Source organism: Doryrhamphus excisus, linkage group LG6 (assembly GCF_037039965.1).
Source record: "Doryrhamphus excisus strain RoL-2023G ecotype Guam linkage group LG6, RoL_Dexc_Guam_v1.1, whole genome shotgun sequence".
In the NCBI taxonomy this organism is placed as follows: Eukaryota; Metazoa; Chordata; class Actinopteri; order Syngnathiformes; family Syngnathidae; genus Doryrhamphus; species Doryrhamphus excisus.
The window spans coordinates 6555753-6576755 of NC_136362.1; the positions used below are offsets into that span (position 1 = coordinate 6555753).

General features: G+C 41.5%; 1 protein-coding gene across 1 annotated transcript in view; it reads right to left on the reverse strand.

Moving 5' to 3' along the window:
* The window catches only part of skap1 (src kinase associated phosphoprotein 1), a 40541-nt gene extending 20948 nt beyond the window's left edge, over window positions 1-19593 (reverse strand). Inside the window, exons 1-5 of the mRNA XM_078791283.1 lie at window positions 19565-19593; window positions 18051-18317; window positions 16609-16714; window positions 16142-16167; window positions 14342-14458 (exon numbers count right to left, since the gene is read on the reverse strand). Of these exons, the coding sequence (XP_078647409.1) occupies window positions 14342-14458; window positions 16142-16167; window positions 16609-16714; window positions 18051-18099 (298 nt within the window). The 5' untranslated portion in view covers window positions 18100-18317; window positions 19565-19593. The remainder of the gene's footprint in view (window positions 1-14341; window positions 14459-16141; window positions 16168-16608; window positions 16715-18050; window positions 18318-19564) is intronic.
* Window positions 19594-21003: the final 1410 nt, after the last annotated feature.

The window sequence follows — 21003 nt, forward strand, 5'->3', positions numbered from 1 at the left end:
GTCTTTCTTCAGCCTTAAAAAAAATGGTGAGACTGACCCGGGGTCAGGTTCTGATGTGGCGTTTCCGTGTTTCAAAAAAAAGTTCAGCTTCCTCCAAATTCATTAGTCAGCAAGCCCGGAGCCCCCCGAAACTGGAGCTTTCTGGAAGCTCGCTGGGTGATCCGGCATTCCGAGCGTCCCGGTGCGGGATTCACACCAACGCTGGACTACAAACGGCGACGATGCGAGGAGGGCGGATTGGCTCCGTCATAACAAACGCCGTCCGTTCCGCTCCCCCACCTCATCTATCCGCCAGCAGTCGGCCGTAGCCGGCCTCTAATCCCCTCATCCGTCTGCTTCCCTCGCTCTTCATTAATCTCAGAGGTCGAGCCCGGCTAATAGCGGAGTAGGTGCAACATGCCTGAGTCAATAAACATCACACGTTCGCGCACAAAGTACACTTGGAGTGACCCGACCTCGCCGCACCTCACAAAAGCTAAGTAAACAACGTGCCAGTTCCTGATCCTTCCAGCGGGGGGCAGCGCGCCGCTCGGCCTCGCCGGCCAACACAACATTGGGCGTCCAATAACAAGACAATGCTAACCTCTCTTTGGGGGCGATATGGAGCACCTAGCAGAGGTTATTATTACGTTATGTGGAAACGTCAATCCGGGCAACAAGCATCCCGGTGTTTGAGTGGGAGTGGGGGCACAGAGAGACACTTGAATGCATCTCATTAAGGCCTCATCAAAATCTCCTGGCAGACGGCGCTCTTTCATAAAAATCATAAATTGCCTTATCAATTATTCAGGGCAATAGCATGACTTCATTTTCACCCCTTCTGAGTTTTAATTAGCGCAGCTTTGCTATTGACATTCATTGGAAGGGAATTGATCGATTTTTGCGCATAAACTATTTAGCCGAGTGCAATTAGCCACAAAGATGTGTTTGGTCAATGGCGGTGACGTCAGTCAATGTCGGCAAGAAAAAGGCCTCTCGAGGAGGGAACGCGGGGTCTGCGTCGAAGGAGCGCTGCGGGCTGTTGCCGCCCCGGCAGCGGGACGGCGGTGGGACGGCGGCGGTCGTTGACAACAATGCATCGGCGCGGCCAGCTGTTTGGCACATCCCTCATTTGGTTATTCCCACTGTCTCAGCGTGATGTTATGAGCTCAGCAGAAGAAGGCTGATTAATGGCGGCAGGGCCAGAGGGAGTTAATGTATTCTCTCATTAAAATCCACTTTGCTTAGGCTGAAAGTCAATCAGGGGAGTGAATCAAAATGAAAGGAAATGGTGGAGTGGGAGGGCTAATACGCCGCGTTATATCTAAGCGCGCTCGTAATGCAACTCTCAGGCCGCCACGACTCGCCAAAGCGGCCGAGATGGCGATGATGATGATGATGAACGGGGGGGGGGAGGCGGTGGGGTGTGTACGTGGTGGTCCAGGCGGGGGGTCACGCGCTCAAAAAGGCCGTTTGACCGGGTCCACGGGAACCAAAGTCAAAGTGGTTGTGGATAATAAATAATACATTTTTAGTATGACGGCTTGTTGTCATGTGTTTTATACTTCTGACTTTTATGAAGACGTTTATTGAACGTATCATTTAAGGAAATGATGACTCCAACACCAAAATAGCAGTGGAGTAATTGGATGATTGCTCAATCATCCTTAATTAGCTACAGCTCTATTTTGTGAAGTAAGGGCTGATTAGTGATCTGTACAGAAACTGGCTTGAAACTCACTTGAAATCAGAGGATACAGACAAATTCCTTTACCACCAAAATAGTTGTTGATTAATTGGCTGATGGATTAATCATCCATAATTTTTTCCCCATCTCTAATTTGTAAAGTAACAGCTGTTTAGGGATGTGTCCCGAAACTCGCTATCAACTGAAACCAGAGGATATTGACATTTTTTTACTTAAAAAATCTATTACTCAAACACTGAAATAGTTGTCAAATAATCAGATAATGGATTAATCATCCATTATTTTTTCCCCATCTCTAATTTGTAAAGTAACAGCTGTTTAGGGATGTGTACCAAAACTCGCTCTTCAACTGAAGCCAGGAGAATATTGACATTTTTTTAATTAAAAAAAGACTGAGATAGTTGTCAAATAATCTAATCATGGATTAATCATCAACTAATTGCGGCAGTTCTAATTTGTAATGCAACAGTTGTTTGGGGATGTGTACCGAAACGGCTGAAATTAGAGGATATTTATATTTTCAAATTAAAAACACAATGAATCCAACACCAAAATAGTTAATTGCACGATGGATTAATCAGCAATTATTTCTGTAAAGTAACAGCTGTTTAGGGATGCGTACGGAAACTCGCAATCAACTGAAACCAAAGGATATTGAAAATTTTAAATAAAAAAAAAAAATCAATCACTCATAACTGAAATAGTTGTCAAATAATCGGATAATGGATTAATCATCAACTAATTGTGGCAGCTGTAATTTGTAATGCAACAGTTGTTTGGGGATGTGTACCGAAACGGCTGAAATTAGAGGATATTTATATTTTCAAATTAAAAACACAATGAATCCAACACCAAAATAGTTAATTGCATGATGGATTAATTATCAATTATTTCTGTAAAGTTACAGCTGTTTAGGGATGTGCACGGAAACTCGCTATCAACTGAAACCAGAGGATATTGACATTTTTAAATTAATAAAATCAGTCACTCAAATACTGAAATAGTTCTAAAATAATCGGATAATGGATTAATCATCAACTAATTGTGGCAGCTCTAATTTGTTGTTTGGGGATGCGTACCAAAACAGCTGAAATTCGAGGATATTTACTATATTTTCAAATTAAAAACACAATGAATTCAACACCAAAATAGTTAACGTTAACGTATGAGCATCACGTCAAGCTACATGTTGTGCTTTTAGAACTTTATTCTGACCTGAACACACCATATGGATCTCCAACTCACTAAAATGCCTCTAGACCATTGTGCATGGTGCATTCACTGACACAAGGAGGTCTTTATTATGCGTGCATGTGTGGTCTAAACAAACAAAGAAAAACAGTAAGTGGATATTCTCATCTGTCACTAACTTAACTCTTACTGCAGAAGTACAATTGCTGCATTTAAGTATGCTGGGAAATCCCATTATACTCCGTACATCTACACTCAAGACATGTTAGGTGGTGTCTTTGAATGCAACCCTTTGTGGTTCATAATAATGCAACTAAAGTGTGACTCAAATGGCTCAAATTTTTTAAGGCAAATATATTTTCAGATTCTTTTCACTTGGTTTCAATTTTCACTTCATGTTCATATATGAATACATACCAATATCCTGTACCATCATTTATCTTTTTGTTCACAAAATACAGTACTAATTTGCATATTTCACACATTGTGGCAAATACTGATGAGATACGATTAATTCCTTTGAAAACTGTGATTAGTTTGATTACAGTTTTTAATCATGTAACAGCCCTGGTATTTTTTCATGGTACTTTTCTTAAAAGTAATATTACAGTCTTGTCTGGAAGATTGTATCGTCTCATGACACCCCCAAAATTTACATTTTTAAATTTACAACAACAAAAAAAAAGATTAAGCGATTAACAAAATAGTTAATTGAGGCTTTATAATTAATTCATCATGAATTAAATTGAATTAAATTCTAAATTGCAATGTGTATATTTACATTTTTAAATAAAAAATGATGAATCAAATACCAAAATTGTTGTCAATTAATCGCACAATGGATTAATCATTGACTATTTGTTGCAGTTCTAAATTGTGATGTAACAGCTGTTTATGGATGTGTACCGAAACCCGTTTCGCTACTAAATTGCTGTCGCAGCGAACATCAACATAACACAAGCGCCATTTTTTTTACATTTGTTATAATTATGAGAATTTGATGTGGATTTTAGTTCATGTGACTTTTTGTGTAAAAATTAAAAAAGGCATTGTCTTTGGGTGGAAATTCTACTGGTACTCGTCCTAGCAAGGTTTCAGCCCCCCGCAGCACGGCATGATATGCTAACAGCCAACCGTGTTTTTAACATTTCAAATGTAAACTATTGCTTTTTACTGTGACGATGCTTCAGTTATTAGTAGTTATTTATGCAAGAAAATGTGACGAGGGGATCCAAATGAAGGCGTCAATAACAGGATTTTTTTCCACGTATTGAATTTGTCTCAAGTGGCCGTTTGGTCTGCTTGTGGAAACACACATAAAGCAGTCCAACACGCTGGTAAAAGTCCCACTTAGTGGGATGAATACATCAATTTATGAGGTGACCCCCCTGCTGCCCCACTGTCCCCCACAACACAACACAGGTAGGCATGAAGTCATCATATGCTTCCCCTCTCCTTTGCTTAGTCCTTGGATGCGAGAGGCATTGCATTGAATGCTGTGTCGAGGGGGCGGGGGAAAGGGGGGGGGGTAGGATCTGACCCCCGCGTGAACCCTGCTGATGAGGTGAAACAGAAGGCAGAGAGAGGGGCTGCCGGGCCCTGAGGGGGCCGCGGGGAGGAATGCTGCCGCCTCGGTGGAGGCAGCAACCGCAGCACCTCTCTCCGATAGCGTCCTTGATTAGGAAAAAGGATTCACCGGGTGCACCTTCACCCGCCCGGCGCTCAATCTACGCACGGGCCGGGGCCAAATTGATGCATTTTTCCTCATTACGCCGAGAGGCCTTTGCAGCCGGTCCCCGAAGCAAGGCGGCCGTCAGCGCAGCAGACTGAGAGGCACTGAGGTTAAGGGCACGGCGTCTTCCCCCCGCTCCCCCGCCTCCCCCCTGATTTGATTAGGACTTCAGTCATCGATACGGAGAGCGTGTTTAGAAGGTCCTAATGCGTGCGTTTGGAGCACAGAAAACATGTGGTGCATTACGGCAGGCTGGGAGATGCCTGCGTCGCCCTCTAATCAGCTTTAATGGCACCAGTAATTTATGTTTGGCTTTTTGATCAATCAGATTAACTCTCTGCAGGTACAAAAAGCATCCCGAGGATCAGGTAATTATTCAGAAACTTTTATGCTGTTTTTTTTTTAATCTCTATAAAACTTTCACGCAACTTGTAAGACCAAAAAAAAAAAAAAAAGCGGCACACTAAGGGGTAAATTTACTACGTGACACGGGCTTCCCCCTGGGCGGCCATAAGCGGCGGCGGCGGTGACCCTGAATTTCCCTTTTGTAGATTTACTACCATGATTGAAATGCTTAACTGCAGATACAATGATCCTCTAATCGCAGGGGATGGTTTGCAGCTGCTCGGACGACAGAAATAAAAAGGGAATATAAATACCAACAACCGAGGAAGGACTTCGGGCCCACGGGAGCGGCGACGCCTTGGGTCAATAGAATTTTAAAAAAACGGCATGTGGGGCAGTCGAAGCGAGCCCGGAGGAGAAATCAACACTGCAAACGTACGTTATTACAAATGTTACAAATATCATTTAACACGAGTACGTTGTTGTTTAGTACATGCTACTATGCTAATACAGCTCCACAGCAATACTAATTTACATTTTCATGCTAGTTCTTTTTATAACATTTTGCTGCAAGTCAACAGGTGATTTTTTTTCCAGATGAAAGAGGCATTTTATTTTATTTTAGAAGCTCAAAAATAGTCGGATCAGGATTATAAAAGCGATGACTAGAAAATCTTAATGGAACCCATTTACTTCCACGCGTTTTTTACATTTGCTGAATTTGTGATCCTGAAAATTACTAAGATATAATTATGATATATATAGTTTTAAAAAATGGAAAATACATTTAACAACCGGTTTCTAATGAAAGATGAATACAAATAATAATTACATAAAACAAGTTTCATTCATTTCATTTTACACGACATGTTTATTTAAACAAAAGCTTTTTATCAAATTGTATTTATTATTTTCATACATATTAAGGGTTGTCAAAAATAGCGCATTCATTTAATTCATTACTTTTTTAGCATCATTAATGCACGCGCCTCATGTCAAGCCGTACCTCCGTGTTATGGCAGCAGATGGGACGCGTTGCGTAACCGTCTGACGCTTTTTGAGAACTTTATTCTGACCTGAACACATCAAGGGCAGTGCCATTTCAACATATTCATTCATGGGAAAAAAACCATGAGACCTGCCTTGTTGCTTCAATTTCTTGCCAATTAAAAAAAATAAATCAAAGTAATCACAGTTTTCCAATTCATTAATCACGATTAATCACCATTTGCACCTATAGTCATGGAAAAAAAAATGATGACACCAGCCTTGTTTCTTCAACTTCGTAATTTAAAAACGTTTTTGATGAAATCAATCAGTTTTACACTTAATTAATCATGATTAATCACCATTTGCACCTATAGTCATGGAAAAAAAAATGATGACACCAGCCTTGTTTCTTCAACTTCGTGATTTAAAAACGTTTTTGATGAAATCAATCAGTTTTACACTTAATTAATCATGATTAATCACCATTTGCAATGAGTCATGGAAAAAACGGTGACACCAGCCTTGTTTCTTCAACTTATTAATTTTAAAACGCTTGTAATGAAATTAATCAGTTTTACACTTAATCATGATTAATCCCTATTTGAAAGTACAGTTATGTAAAAAATGATTAAACCTAATTCAACTTCTTGTTAGTTTTAAAATATTTTACTGAAATTAATCGGTTTTACACTTAATAATGATTAATCCCCATTTGCAACTAGTCATGGAAAAAATGATGACACCAGCCCTGTTTCTTCAACTTCTTGTTAATTAAAAAAAAAGGTTTTAATGAAATAAATCAGTTTTACACTTAATCACGATTAATCCCCATTTGCAATTGCAGTTATGTAAAAGTGATCTGAATGGCTGGCATGTTACCTGGACCCAAAAACAGTGTCAATGCAGTACAATGCCATAGCTACTGATGTAAGAACTTAGGTGATGACACACTAACGAGCTATTTGTGTTGCCATCATCGTGGACCTTTAGTTGGACCAGGAGTTCAAGTCAACAAATACACTGAAGGAAAAAGGCTGCTCTAGTCCTTTTTCCCCACGAGTGTATGTATCTCCACCAACTCATAACACGTCTCGAGTCCTCCTCGGAACGACACTTTACGCAACGGCTGCACGATGCATTCATGGACACTCTGAAAATGCCAATAATGTCTTAATGATGCGTGTATGTGTGGTCTAAATAAACAGAAATACAAAACAAAACCACAAAGTGGTTATTCTTATCACTCATTAACCTAACTCCTGCAATGAAATTTGATGCATTCAAGTATGAACGAAAAATGTGAATTCAACTGAAATGGTGTCTTTGAATGCAACTTTTCAAGGCTCATAACAACCCGGTTAAAGTGTTGTGCCGCTATTAAAGGGACTAGTGTCTGCAAATGGCTTATCAGACATCTTTTAGCTGGAGTTGAATTGTCAGTTCATCATACAAATGTAGATGGAATTCATCTTTTATCTTTTGGTTCATAAAATACAGTCAAAACTGCCATAGGTCACATATACTTGCAAATGGTGATTAATCATGAGGACTTAATTTGATGAACATTTTTGATCATGTCACAGCCCTAATATGAATTATTTTTTTGAAATAATAAAGAATTCCTGACTGAATGGTGAACTGGTGTTTGCCGCCATACTTCCACATGCCGGGGTTGTAAATGTCACAGAAGTCGTTTGAAAGGGTTTTACGGCCAAATAAAAATACCCATTTTATTGTTTTTTTAATTATGCCTTAACATTAGTCTGACAGTTTATAGACTCGCATACAATAGATGGTTGGATGTTTTATTATGTTTTGATTAGCTATTTTTAGATTTGAACGTAAACGTATGATTGCAGCACTGCACAAATAAATAAATAAAATATCATGTTAATGAGACTAAATTAATATTTCCGTGAACAAAATGTACATTTATGTGATTCCTTGAACACGTAAATGCAGTCGCTCTGCTGAAATAAGATGCCAAGATTCCACCGGAAAGTCTTCTAATCGAGAAGAACCCTATCCCTCGTTTGAGCGTTGGAAGAGAGAAAAATGCCCCCACTCCCCCAAAGAAAACAAAAGCGCGGCCGCGCTGTCCCACTTGGCTCGGACACGCGGCGCTGACTTGGGCCCGGCGTCATGAGGGATGCACGGTCAACATCCTCAAATAACTCCGCAAGGGCATGTTAATGAGCCTGAAGTGCTCGTTAGAGCAACAATTAAACACAGGGATCCCAGAGGCTTTGGGAGGCGCGCGTTCCGTGTGTGTGTGTGTGTGTGTGTGTGTGTGTGTGTGTGTGTGTACGCACGGGGCCGGCACATATCTCCCATCTCCATTTATTTCCCTAAGAAATCAGTGCGGCCACCTGGGCTTGGCATTGAAACTTCATTCATCTCCAGAAATGGATTCCAGTGGAGGGCAAAATCAAATTCTCATTTGCAAAGCGGGGGGGAAGAGAGAGGAGGAGAGAGGGAGTGCGAGCGGGAGGTACCTGGGAACGCTAACCTCTGCGTGAACCCGCCGCATCTGATAGTTTTGCTATTTGTCTGCGACATTGACAGCTCCGGAGGAGATTAGGAGCCACCCTGCCCCGACGTTCCCCCGCTTTGCATTCTGCCGAGGAGCCGCCTTACAGATGGACTGTGCCGCCATTTCGCTTTGCCTCGTTTTTGGAGAGGAGGGTGTAATTAGAACGGGCGCGATGATAAAACAAAGCGAATGGGGGCGAGGGCTGCGTGAGACAAACAGGGAGGATGCAACCGCTGCACAGCGGTGGGTGGGGGGAGCCCCAGATGAGAGTGATGGATATCCTTTGGTTAAATACGTCCAAATCCCCCCTTCAAGCCTCTCTCTTCTTGCCAGCCAGTGTGAATGAGAGCGAGCGAGCGAGCGAGAGAGAGAGAGTGTACAAGATTAATAGTGTAAACAGAGAGGGGGGGGTGCAAAAGAAGACTATCAGCATCTGCAGCAGCAGCACAGTAGCCCTCGGGGGAATGCTGTGAACTTTTGAACCCTGACGGCGAGCAGTCGCAGCCATGCAAAGCGCTTGTCGCTGCCTCGTAATGGCCGCGCACGCGCGCCTCGCTGCAAAAGCCACTCAGGAGAGCGAAGGGGAATGAGCGAGCAAAGGAGGTCATTAACATACTTGTCGCCTCCTCGCAAACGAGCTGCCGCCGCCGCCACCGCCGCCGCCACCGCCACCATCATCCCAACGTGCGGAGATGGATGAAGTCATCTCCGGCCCGCATTTACAAACAGAGACCGTGACGCTGTGGACACTGAGCGGCGGGGCCACAGGTCAGAGGGCAAAAGTTCAGTAAGTGCTTAGAGCGGAAGTCATCTCTGCGTCCTGAGAGGTCTGCTGGAGGAGAAGACAAGAACGTTGGCCTGAACAGCTTCCAGGAGACATGCACCCTTAGACAATCTGTCTTAGTGCGTCAAAACCCCAAAGAAGGCCTTTCCAACAGGTAGCTCACCAGGGAAAAAAAAATATCAAAATCTTGATATTTTTATATATTATATATTTTTATATATGCACGTGGTGAAAATAAAATGTTTTTTTAATCCAGCAAAAATCTGCATTAATTTTACAATAGCAGAAAAAAGTTGCAATCTAATAAGAACGTCATAATTTTGAGAATAAGGTCATTTTTGATATAAAGTTGAAATATTAATATTTGCAAAATGTTTTTTCAAAGAAAATAAAATATATATTCTTTTAATTGTGAAAATGTAATTTTACTATGAGGAAAGGAATACTTTTTATATTATGAGAACACTACTTGCTAAATACTAATAAAAGAAAATGCACAAAAAGACAGCTGAAATTGTTGGAAATTAAAAATAGCAGAAACCCCCCCCCCAAAAAACAGCTGTAATTTCATAAGAATGAAGTCAAAATATTAAGAGAAAAAAATGTGCACGCTAATAAGACAAAGTGGTAATTTTAAGAGAAAACCACTGAAAGTTATGCATTCTCTGGGGTGCTGCAATGACGTCAGCCTCCCTCGGGGCTATCCTATGGCTATCCATCCATCTTCTATGTTGCTTGTCCTCCAATTAAATATGCAAAAACTTTTTAAGTTTGTATCGATACATGTTTGTGTACTTATTAGGTATACCTTGTGAGTGTTAAGTTGCTGTGTAATGAGTTTAGCGTTCTTTTTAAGAAGACAGTGTGAGTCGGACCGTTATATTGAGTAATGAACTCCTACGATTGCCAATGGGTTGGCGAGCTCATGGTAAGTTTTTCCTCGTCGTTCATGATTGGCTGCTGTCAAATAAAGAGATGCAATTTTATGACGTAGACATGTGTGGCATGTACACCAGAATTTATGGTAAGTTACAAATATATTACATACATAATACTGGAATTTCTCCAATATTCTTTGAGTGTCATACTTTGTCTTTATGGATATATGCTGGATAATGGAAGGTCAATATGGAGTATCTCTAAATGCCAGTCATATAAATAAATCACAAATAGCTGCACTTCTCCTTTCCTGATGGAAGTTGAGAACGCAGCAAAGAGCGTCTGCTCCAAAGTTCTTAGTGAGCGAACATGGTGCCCAGCCAGTTGGCAGTGAACGCAGCAGCACTACGTCAGCTGGCGTTGGCCGCGCCGGGCCCCCAGACTTTCAAAGGCCGTTCCAAACGGACAGAATTTAGATTGAATATTCCATTTCCTGGCTCGGAGTAATAACGTTGTTAGGGCAGATTGGATGATGGTATTCAAACGAGAGGGACATAACTTCACACAGTAATTGCATGCGTGCAGCGGCCATGTTGAAGTTGAATGTGCCACACACCCCTGCCTGCCTGCCTGCCGGCACTTTCCGACACCAATGATGTGTTTCACGTACGCACGCACCCTCGCCGACTGGCGATCGCTCCTCCACGGTTGCATTTCCCAAAAGAAACACTCAAAATATAGTCATGCCGTTATAAAATACAGAATACATACTTTGTTTAATGAAAGAACAATGTATACACCTGTTGTATATAAAAAGGCAATTTAGGGCCAGCTGCTGTTTTTGTACGTACTGGCCGGCGGCATATTCTAAGAACATCATTTAACAATAAAACTATTTTACAAGAATAAAATCCAAATTAAAGAAAAAGGTGTAATTTTATGTGAATAATAACATCATTTTAGTCAAATAAAGTTGAAATATTCTAGAAAAAATACATTTTTAAAGTGGTAATCTGACAAACAAAAATTGTAGTATGGCTGAGAATGAAGTCAAAATATTATTACTATTAAGTTCTGATTACGAGAAGAAAATTGACAAAAAAGTTGGAAAGTTTAACGGCAGAAAAAAAACTGTTGAGAATGAGAATAAAGACTAGGAATAATAATGTGCCCTTCATTCTAATTAATAATTATAGTTTCTAATTAATAATTACGGCAATGAATAATAATGGTTTCCTTCATTCTCTGTGTTTTCATTATTTATGAAGCGTGGAAATTAATCACATGGCATACGTGGCATTATTTGAAAAGCCTTTTTTTCCCCCAAGGAATTGCTCTCCAATAATCTCTCCACCCTCTAATTCTTTGCTAAACTAGTTTGTGATGTTAAATTAAATTTGATTAAATGAGTTGTCCTCTCATTTGTCATTAATCATTATTTTTGCATCATTTTCTTCATGTAAAAATATAATTAGCCACGGATGAATTGGATTTACAATATTTTCTTTGGAAAAATGTGTTGTGGTTAGAGTCCGTTTTGGTTTGAGTCGGTCCATCTGGATTAATAATGTTAAAGGAGACCTATTATGCTCATTTTGGGCCCTTTGAATTGAGTTGTAGACTCCTATACAGCAGCTCCACACAATAACCCGCACAGAAAGCATTCTGGATCTTCCAGAATCTGCACCTATTCAGCTCGTACAGCTATCAGCTTGTACCCAGGCACGCCCATATTAGGAAGCTGGAGAAAACTCTCTGAAACCAAGAGTTCAGAGCCATCCCAAACTTTCAGGGCCTACTTCCGAATGCGCAAACCTCATTATCAGCCAATGCAAATGCAAATTCAGTCATATTAGCGACGGTGCGGTGGCTTTCGAGGGGCACGGCGCTCAGATGATAGTGAGGGAACAGTGTGCAACACTTCCGTGGTGCCTGTTGTGTATAAAACGACCCGTGTGCACATTGTCATTTTGTGACATGAAGAGGTGAAGCTTACATTTAAGCCGACATGCCTGATTAATTCTGACAGATTCAAAACCAGAAATCTTGTGATTGATTAAAAGATTCACTTATTTTCATTGGGGTGTTTTTGTCTTTTTTTATGACGTTATTTAACTGGCATTAAATGCTCTTGACATTCCAATTACAACATTAAATAGACTACGCTGTACTCACATTATTAGGCTATATATTCAGGAAAAAATGGTCTCAAAATAACAATAATATTTATCAGCAATAATTTGTGGGACAATTCTAGTCCAGCAAAATGTGTTATTGTGACAGGCCGGGTGCATGCAGGAGGCTTAAAAATAATTATGATAATGTCAAAGATTTCTTCTGATGCAAAAGCTCCATTTTACCCGTCGGCGTCACGGCCAATTATGCACATTAGACAACACGGACAGATGACCGGGACCACCGTGCACCTGAGTGAGCACACCGAGCGACCAGAGACGCTAACACGGGAGATGAGCGATGATTTCAACAAGCATCATCCTCTCTTTGTTTGCCAACATGGCTGTAGGGCGTCAATCAGAGAAGAGCAAGCGGTCTGTACGTGATACCTGACACAAACACAAAGGGAATGTGTTCCTTTTTATAGTGGATGTAGCCTATGTATATATACTGTATGTGTGTATGTGTGTGTTAGGCTCCATGTGTTTATGTGCAGGAATGCGATGCATGCAAAAAGGAGGGGGCGGTTGAAAAATGGCGCAGGGTGCATGAGCCCCAAATAGCCAGAGCGTGAGGTGGAGGGCACCGTCGGCGTCAGACGAGGCCGAGACGAGGACGCAGGCGCGGTCGGGTCAGCGGTGCGGTCAGAGGGTGAAACTCAGTTCACATTAGCATGCAGACAGCCGGCCTAACAATGGAGGCTCCATCTGTTCCTGTCAGCCATTACAAATCTGGTGTCAGCCGCTCCGCTGAAGACAACAGGCCGCCGCATCTCATCAAACGGTGAAGGCTGCCCTGCGCGGAAGCGCGGCCATCCACTTCGCACTCACTCACTCTCTGGTTAGGGATGCGGGAGCGGCCATTGCGGCGGATGATGCATCCTCGCCAATAAAAATGATGGCTCAGAATCAGCATAAAGCAGCGGCCGCCGCCACATTCACAAGGATCGCATTGAAATTAGGCTGATGTCACCCACGTTCATTATGTGTTGTTCCACAATCACCGCCCCGCAGAAAGCGCGGCCATTTCTCTCAGCCGGCAGTGAACGCAGGCCGAACTTTGAACTCCACATGCCCTTTGGCTGAGGACACAAGTCATTCACCAACACTAACACCATCATGAGAAAGAAAGAAGCACAGCGCCGGGGGCTGATCTCAAGGAAGTGGTGGCGGCGCTAAAATGTTTACGTTTAAAGTGGTTGTTGTTTGATTTGAGACAAAATTGCACAACGAAGATGCGATTGGCTATTTCACAGCCACAGTCGCACGGTGCTAAATTGGGCTGGGTCTTCTTCCTCCTTCACAGCCGTTAGCGGCGTTTGAAAGGACGGCAAAAAACCATCATTGGATCATTGCAAAGACACGAGCGTTCGCTTTAGCATTTTTCCCTGAATGGAATATTCCACAAGGAAGATGAGCTCCAGAAGGCAGAAATGGCCACCAGAGGCACTCAAGTCAATAACGCCCACCTGCGGCATGTCAAGGGCGATTAGCCGGCGTAGGGAGTCGGCTCTACAAAATTGTGAACAGGAGGGAGGGCCCGGCGTAAGAGAGAGGAAGACGGAGGGAAAGATTGATAAAAGCGAGAGGGGGACAGGACACACCTGGCCCCTCAGGTACAGTGTTGTATTTCAAACCCGCTTGTGAAAGAATAGAGGGGCCGGGGGGTCAATAAATCACCGCATTAGCCTGCGGCTACAAAGCCTCCTCCCTGTGTGGGCCGCAGCTTGTGCGCATCCGCCACTGGGGGGCGCTCTAGCTCACCAATCAGGCCTGAGAGAGGCAGCAGGAGCTGGCCTCCTCACTGGCTGGGAGGAGAGAGGAAGAGGAGGAGGAGTCGGTGATGTCACTGGGGTATGGTGTGATCTGTTTTCTCAAATTAGGACAACAGCATGTGCTTCCTGCGGAGCCAAGAGGCCATCTGAGAGGGTGTTAAAACTGCAGCCGGGCGGCTTTTCTCAGAGGAAACAAACAATAAGTCTTCCTATTAATTCCCTCACTCCATCAACACACAGCATGAACTCACACTCGGGCGCGCCGTCGTCCTGGTAGTCGGAAGCAAGCGAGGCGTCGTCCGACGGGGCAGAGCGACCCAAACTGGAGCTGCGGTTGTCGTCGGAACCGTCGTCCTCCCTGGAGTCAGCTGACAGTTTGTGTGTGCGAGTGACATGAAGCAGATGAGAGAGGGAGGGTGCAGTGCAATGTCGCTAACAAGAATGGGATGCCACGCAGCAGGGGTGTCCAAAGGGCGGGCCGGGGGCCATTTATGGCACATTATAAAGATACTATTTTAAAACAACAAAGTTGAAATATTAGATGATGTCATAATATCCGGGGGGGAAGGCTGTATTTTTTGATGAGAATATGAGAAAAAGTTTAAATATTTATAGAAAAATTAATTTCACAAGAATAAAATTGTAAGAGTCTGAAGAAAAACTACAATTTAACAAGGAAAAAATTAGTAAAATCATAATATGATAAACAAAGCAAAGAAGTCGCAAATTTTGTGAAATTACCACCGTCATTATTATTATTTGTCATTTTAGGAGAATAAAGTCATAATATGAGGGGAAAACAGCTGCCATCTTATAGGGGGAAAAGTCGTCATTTCATAAGAATAAAGTCATATTTTGAGTAAAAATTACATTTTTTTTACAAGCATCAAGTCCAAATTAAAGAAAAATATGTTATTTTTCTAAAGTCCTAATATTTTAAAAGACAAAAAACAAAACATGAAGGTGCACATTTTGGAAAATTAAGTCATATTAGGAGATTAGGAGAATAAAATAAAAAAGTTGTCATCCTACAGGACAAAAAGTCAGCTTTTTAGGAGTAAGAGGCCATGTCCACACATAGCAGGGTATTTTTAAAAGTGCATATTTTTCCCTTCTCAATTTATGAAAAAAATGGTGTCCACACAACCTCCTATTTAAAAAAAAAAAAAAGAAAGAAAAAAAGACATCCACACTAACCATATGAATGCATTGGGAACCAATCATTGGTCATAAGCATGCCAAACCTGTAGGCGGCAGTAGTTCTTAAGTCTATCCAATCAGAATCATCTGTCATCCTGTCACTTCCGTAAACATAAACCACAAGTCGTTGGTGTGGACGTACGAGGAGGCAGAATGACTTCTAAACGTTGTTCTAGAATACAAAGGCAACAAGACGCAAGAAAAAGGACGCCTCGCAAGTGAAATTGTTATTCCAGCAAAGATGGCCGACCTCAAAGTGTTTCTTCGCCTCCGCTCTTTGAAGTGATGAAATATTTGGGCTTGCAAATACAAGCAAGCAAAGCACAGTTCTAAGGGCGTCCATGTTGTTTCTGATGTAAACAAAGGTCGCGTGTGTGACGCCACAGCATATTTTGTCGCAGGTAGTGACGCTGGGAAACATAAAACTCCTGTTATTAGCGTCCACGCCCAAACACATCGGATTTTTCTCCAAATCCACACTTTGGAGTCAGAGGTTTTGAAACCTTAGTTTTAGTACCAAATATCTGCGAAGTCGTGTGGATAATGGGCCAAATGGTGGAAAAATAACTTTGTTTGATGACATACCAGCCTATGTGTGGACGAGGCCTAAAACTGCAATAATCTGTCATTTGACCTATTAAAAAAAAAAAAAAAAAACTTTCTAAAGTCATAATATCATGACACAAAAAAACAGAAAATTTTTAAATTAGGTTGTAAAAAAGTTGTAATATTAGGGGAATAAAGTCATAATATTCTGATAAGTGACAAAACAAAGAATGCAAGTGTGCAATAAGTTTGGACACCCCTGTTGTGCGGAACGGGCGTGTGCTGGCGTGTGGATGGATACTTACACCGGAAGGGGAATTCCTGAGGGTTCCTGTGAAAGAACAACATCAGCATGTTGAGCACCGACGACAAGTCGCCTTCTTAGTGTGTGCATGTGTGTCAGAGACCACAAAACCGCAAGTTGTCTCTGCACTGGTGCATGCGCGTCTCATGGTGCAACGGTTGTTTCCGGGCCTTTCCTTCTTACAAAAGATTCAGCATCAGCATCGAGTCAACAAATTGAATGAAATGAAGGGGAAATGATAAGACAAGGTTGCTCTACGAGAGCTTTAAAATAGTGATAACGCCAATAAGCAAGAGGCCATTAGGACGCAATGACTTCATTTGAACGCAGCAAACTGTGTTTAAGGCAATTACAGCAGCAATTAAGAGTTCCTGTGCGGTATTAGGAGCAAATGTTGGATAATTGTGCCATGAAATTGCACTGCAATGCTCGAGTGGCCCGATCCAAAACTAAACACTGATGTCTTACCTCGCGTGCACCACCCTGAAATTATTCAGCAAGACTTTCCGGGTCTCTTTTGCGTTTTCACTCAGCCGCTCATCCTGGAGGATATCCGACACAAACAGCTCGCAGTCTGGTCATAAAAACAGAAAAACGACAACAGGGGGTTTTAAAAAAATGGCACCACAGAACCCAGTGACGGCAACACACACATTAGCAAAATGAGGAAACGTCTGCATATTTGGAATGAGATTCTATTGATACATGGAGGCTGTGTAATTCCAGGAAGTTGGGGGTAAATATAGCAAAGCAGGACTTCATTCATCTTGCAATTCCCATATGCCGCATTGATGCAAATGAGGTGTTTGCCTGAGGCTAAATGACGCCCTGAACTGGACTATTACTAAGAAATGTGGCGTCCGTTCTTGGACAGGTTGGTCCATATCTCCTGTCCAATTTGCTTCCCTTACATCAGGGGTGTCCAAAGTACGGCCCGGTGGCCATCAGCCGCGTGGCTGGCTGTTTAGTGGCACACGGACATTGTAAAATTGTACAAAAAAAAAAAAAAACAGCAATTCGAGAAAAACAAAGCAAAGTTGCATTTTTTGAAAAATTGGATTGCAGAAAAAGTTATGTTATGGAATAAAGTCATATTTATGAGAACATAATTTACAAGAGTACATTTTTTTGAACAGCTGTAATTTTATGAGAATAAAATCAAAATATTAAGAGAACAAAGTCAGAGAAAAAAGTGTCAATTTTATAAACCTGTAATATTGTAAAGGGCTGATATATTAAAAGAAGAAATATATTTTTGCTAGGTTGTGATATGAGAAACAAATAAGCAACATATGGAGTTGGACTTTGTGGTAAATTATTATATGTATTATTTAAATATTTATTGTTTAGGAAAACATAAAATAATGGGAATAAGGTGAAAACAATATGGAAATAAAGTCAAAATTCATGAGAAGAAAATTTAATAAAAAGTCAAAATAGTCGTAAAATTTACCTAATAAAAAAAACATCAAAATATGAAGGAAAAAAGTTGTATTCTTGAATGAAAATTGCTCCAAAAAATCCTGTGCAATAACCGTGCAATAAACCTGTGACTTGGTCAACATGTATAACTTCTGATTACCACCCTGATTTTGCACTTTATCTTTCGCTGCTGTGAACCTGAAATTATAATCATGAAGGCATATCTTATGTGCTGTTGTACAAAAGAGTGGCAAAGTTACATCCATCCATTTTTAATTCAGAATGTGACACTGGCTGGAAAAGGTTTGCATCCTTGCTCATATCTCACACATGCAAATGCTTTCCCAAAGGCCGAGTGTGTTAGCTTGGCATGAATGCAAATTTCCCAGCCCGGTTGTGTTTTAGTAGGCGCTACAGACAATGCAACAATGTAGCGTTATTATGTACGCACCCATGGTGGATGAAAGTCTTTTCGGCCAAATACTTACCATCCAGGAGTCTCCTGATGTCGTTTGGGATGGTCCCCATTCCTGACATCCACTTGTGCAACTCAACACTTTGTTACAGCATGGACGCGAGAAGAAGAACGTGGCTCGCCACGGAGCCACCTGCGCTCTGAAACGCATAACTTCCGTGCCAGCATCTAGATCAACACCCCCTCTCTGGGTTGGGGAGGCGCGGGGCGAGAGACTTCCTCCGGTTTCTCTGTCGAGGCTGACGACAAGTTTGACAGGAAGTGAAGGCCTCAGCTCGTCCTTCAGCAGCACAGACACACACACACACACACACAAATTCGGTTTGTTTTTTTTAAACCTTTAACATGGAAAGGGTAGCCAACAACATGACTTGCAGTGCTATTGTGGCACGCTTGAGTCACCAAAATAGTCACAGGCAAACAACTCGTCAACACATGACACACAAAGTAGCCTACCTATTGCACCATGTTGGCATACACACATATTTATACACAGTACCCATGCAAAAAAAAAACATTATGTCGGAGGAGTTGACATACTCTCGACCCAAAGTATGGCGTTCTCCTTGACGCTACCTATAGTATATATAGAATTTTTTAACCCTATGTGGCCCACGAGGCAAAACATCTATAACATAAAAACAATATACAATGTTTATACTATGTTTGTATTATATAACACTTGATTTAGGCCAAGAGTATGTAAAAATTGCTTAGTGTACATATTTTTGGACTAATAATAAGCTGTATTTAACCAAGAATTATCAATTAATTTCTAAATAACTGCAATAGTGGAGCTCAATGGGTTATAACGACAAACCAAACTGATTCTCATTGTTCCCATAACAGTGACAATAAAGTTGTATTCCATTCTTGTCCAACTACAGTGCATCAATTATGGTATTTCTAGAGAACTATTCTGATATTTCATCGTGTTTTATTTGCTATTTGAGTACATATATTGAATATATAACGGGTTTCGGGTGCCTTTTAACCTTAATTATGTACATATGCATTATTCATGCAGTCATTTTCTGGCTGTCAACTAAACCAAACTTTGTCAGTTGCCGTCAGTTGCCCATAAAACTAGTGAACTACACCTTTATTTTCGTTATGTACATCTTGAATGAGTGACAACATACCATTTTTAACCATCTTCATTCGCCGTCATCTTTGCGTCGCCGCCATTTCTCGGTGGGGGATGGGCACACCTCGTGACACACTTAATAGCCTGGTAAGCTAGTTGTTTTATAACCCGGTGACCTTACTAAATGAACCGGAAATAATTCCCTCGTTTGGCTCTCCCGCCTTCCAAGGTCCAGGTAAGACGAATCATCGCCGGTGGTTGTGTTTTGTTTCCTTTCCGCAAATACAAAATGTTAAACTATCTTAAACTAGCTTGTAATTACAATGACTTTTGCCGTCTCTGAGATAATTTTGGCGTTGTAGATTCAAGCTAGCTAACAGTGAAGCAGTCAATTAATATATTTAACCAAGTCAAAACAGAGAAATAGTCTGTGAAAGTACCACATTTTGAACGCGGCCGTCGTTCCTTCTCGCTGTTGTGTGCATGCCGCATTCGCGAACCTCAAGAAAGTCGTAAATCTCTGTGATTTCGAAGCTCTTTCACAAGACGCGCGCCAAAACATGATATCCGCTTTAACCCGTAGCGTTTTAAAGTCGAGCATTAATAACACAAAGTGTATTCAATAAACACTATATATACACAATACATATACATATATAATACACTATACAGTATCATGGTTGGAGACAAAAGCCACTGCAGAAAGTACGCTGTCCACAAAAAACAAGGAACTACGAATGTCTGTCATCTTATGGATGTCTAATGTTTCTAATTTTCTCTTTGTATGTCTACTATGTTTGTTGATAGGACTGTTGGGATGTTATTTAATGTCTACAAGGCTCTGATAATGTCAAACACTGCATTTAGAAGGTTGTGCATACCTTTTTCTATGCCATATATGTATTGTGTTCTCTTATATTGGGGAATAGCAGTGTAAAGGTGAATATAGGGGTGTTGTTTCATGTCGAGAGGGTTCAAATAATCTTAAACTGCATTTAGAAGATTGTAAATAGGTTTTCTATGCCATAACTACAAAACTATTCAATTTATTAGTATTGAATCCTACTTCACGGAAATTCCCTTATTGCGAAGCAATGAACAGTGATAAACGAGGGACAACCGGTACAGTATAGTCGAGCATGATGACCCTGCTTCCATACAAGATGCTTCAGTAGCACTTGTGGCGTCACAGTGTAATAATGGCGGCTGCTTTGTGCTTAAAAATGACTACATCAACTGTTGTTGTCTCAGTCAATTGGCTTTTGGAGGGATCCATGCGTTCCGTTCACAATGAAAGGCACATATTAGCAAATGCTTGAATAGATTTCATTCCCCGCGCCTCTGTTTAAATCATATATCGACCGTGGTGATGGCTCTTCGATGCGGGCTGGCAAACAAATTAGGATATTTGTGACAACACAAGCTTCACCAAATTGGTCCCTCACAGTATCTGACAAATGATTTATAACAGCAGCGGACGTGTGACAGCGCCGGGCTTGTACACAAAGTGTTTTAACGTGCAGCGGGAGTGTAAGCCGCGGTGAAAACTAATAGAAGACACGCTGGGCCCCACTATTGTTTTATTGATCCCGGAACAAGGAAAAGCCATCAAGAGAGCCCAGCTCGATCACACGCCGCTCTCATTGGCAGCGCCGGCTAGGTGTCAATCTGCCATGCTGCCTGCTGAGGTTTTAATTCCCTTTGTACCTACGTATGTCAAATTAATCGTCAGCATTTACCTTGGTCATGGTTTGTGTGGTAAACCATTGCCAAAGTTTCAGATAATCAGGTTTGCGCATTTGGAAGTGAGCCCTGAAAGAAGTTTGGGATGGCTGAAAAGGCTCGTTTCCAGAGGGCGTGGTTAAACTGGACATGTGTG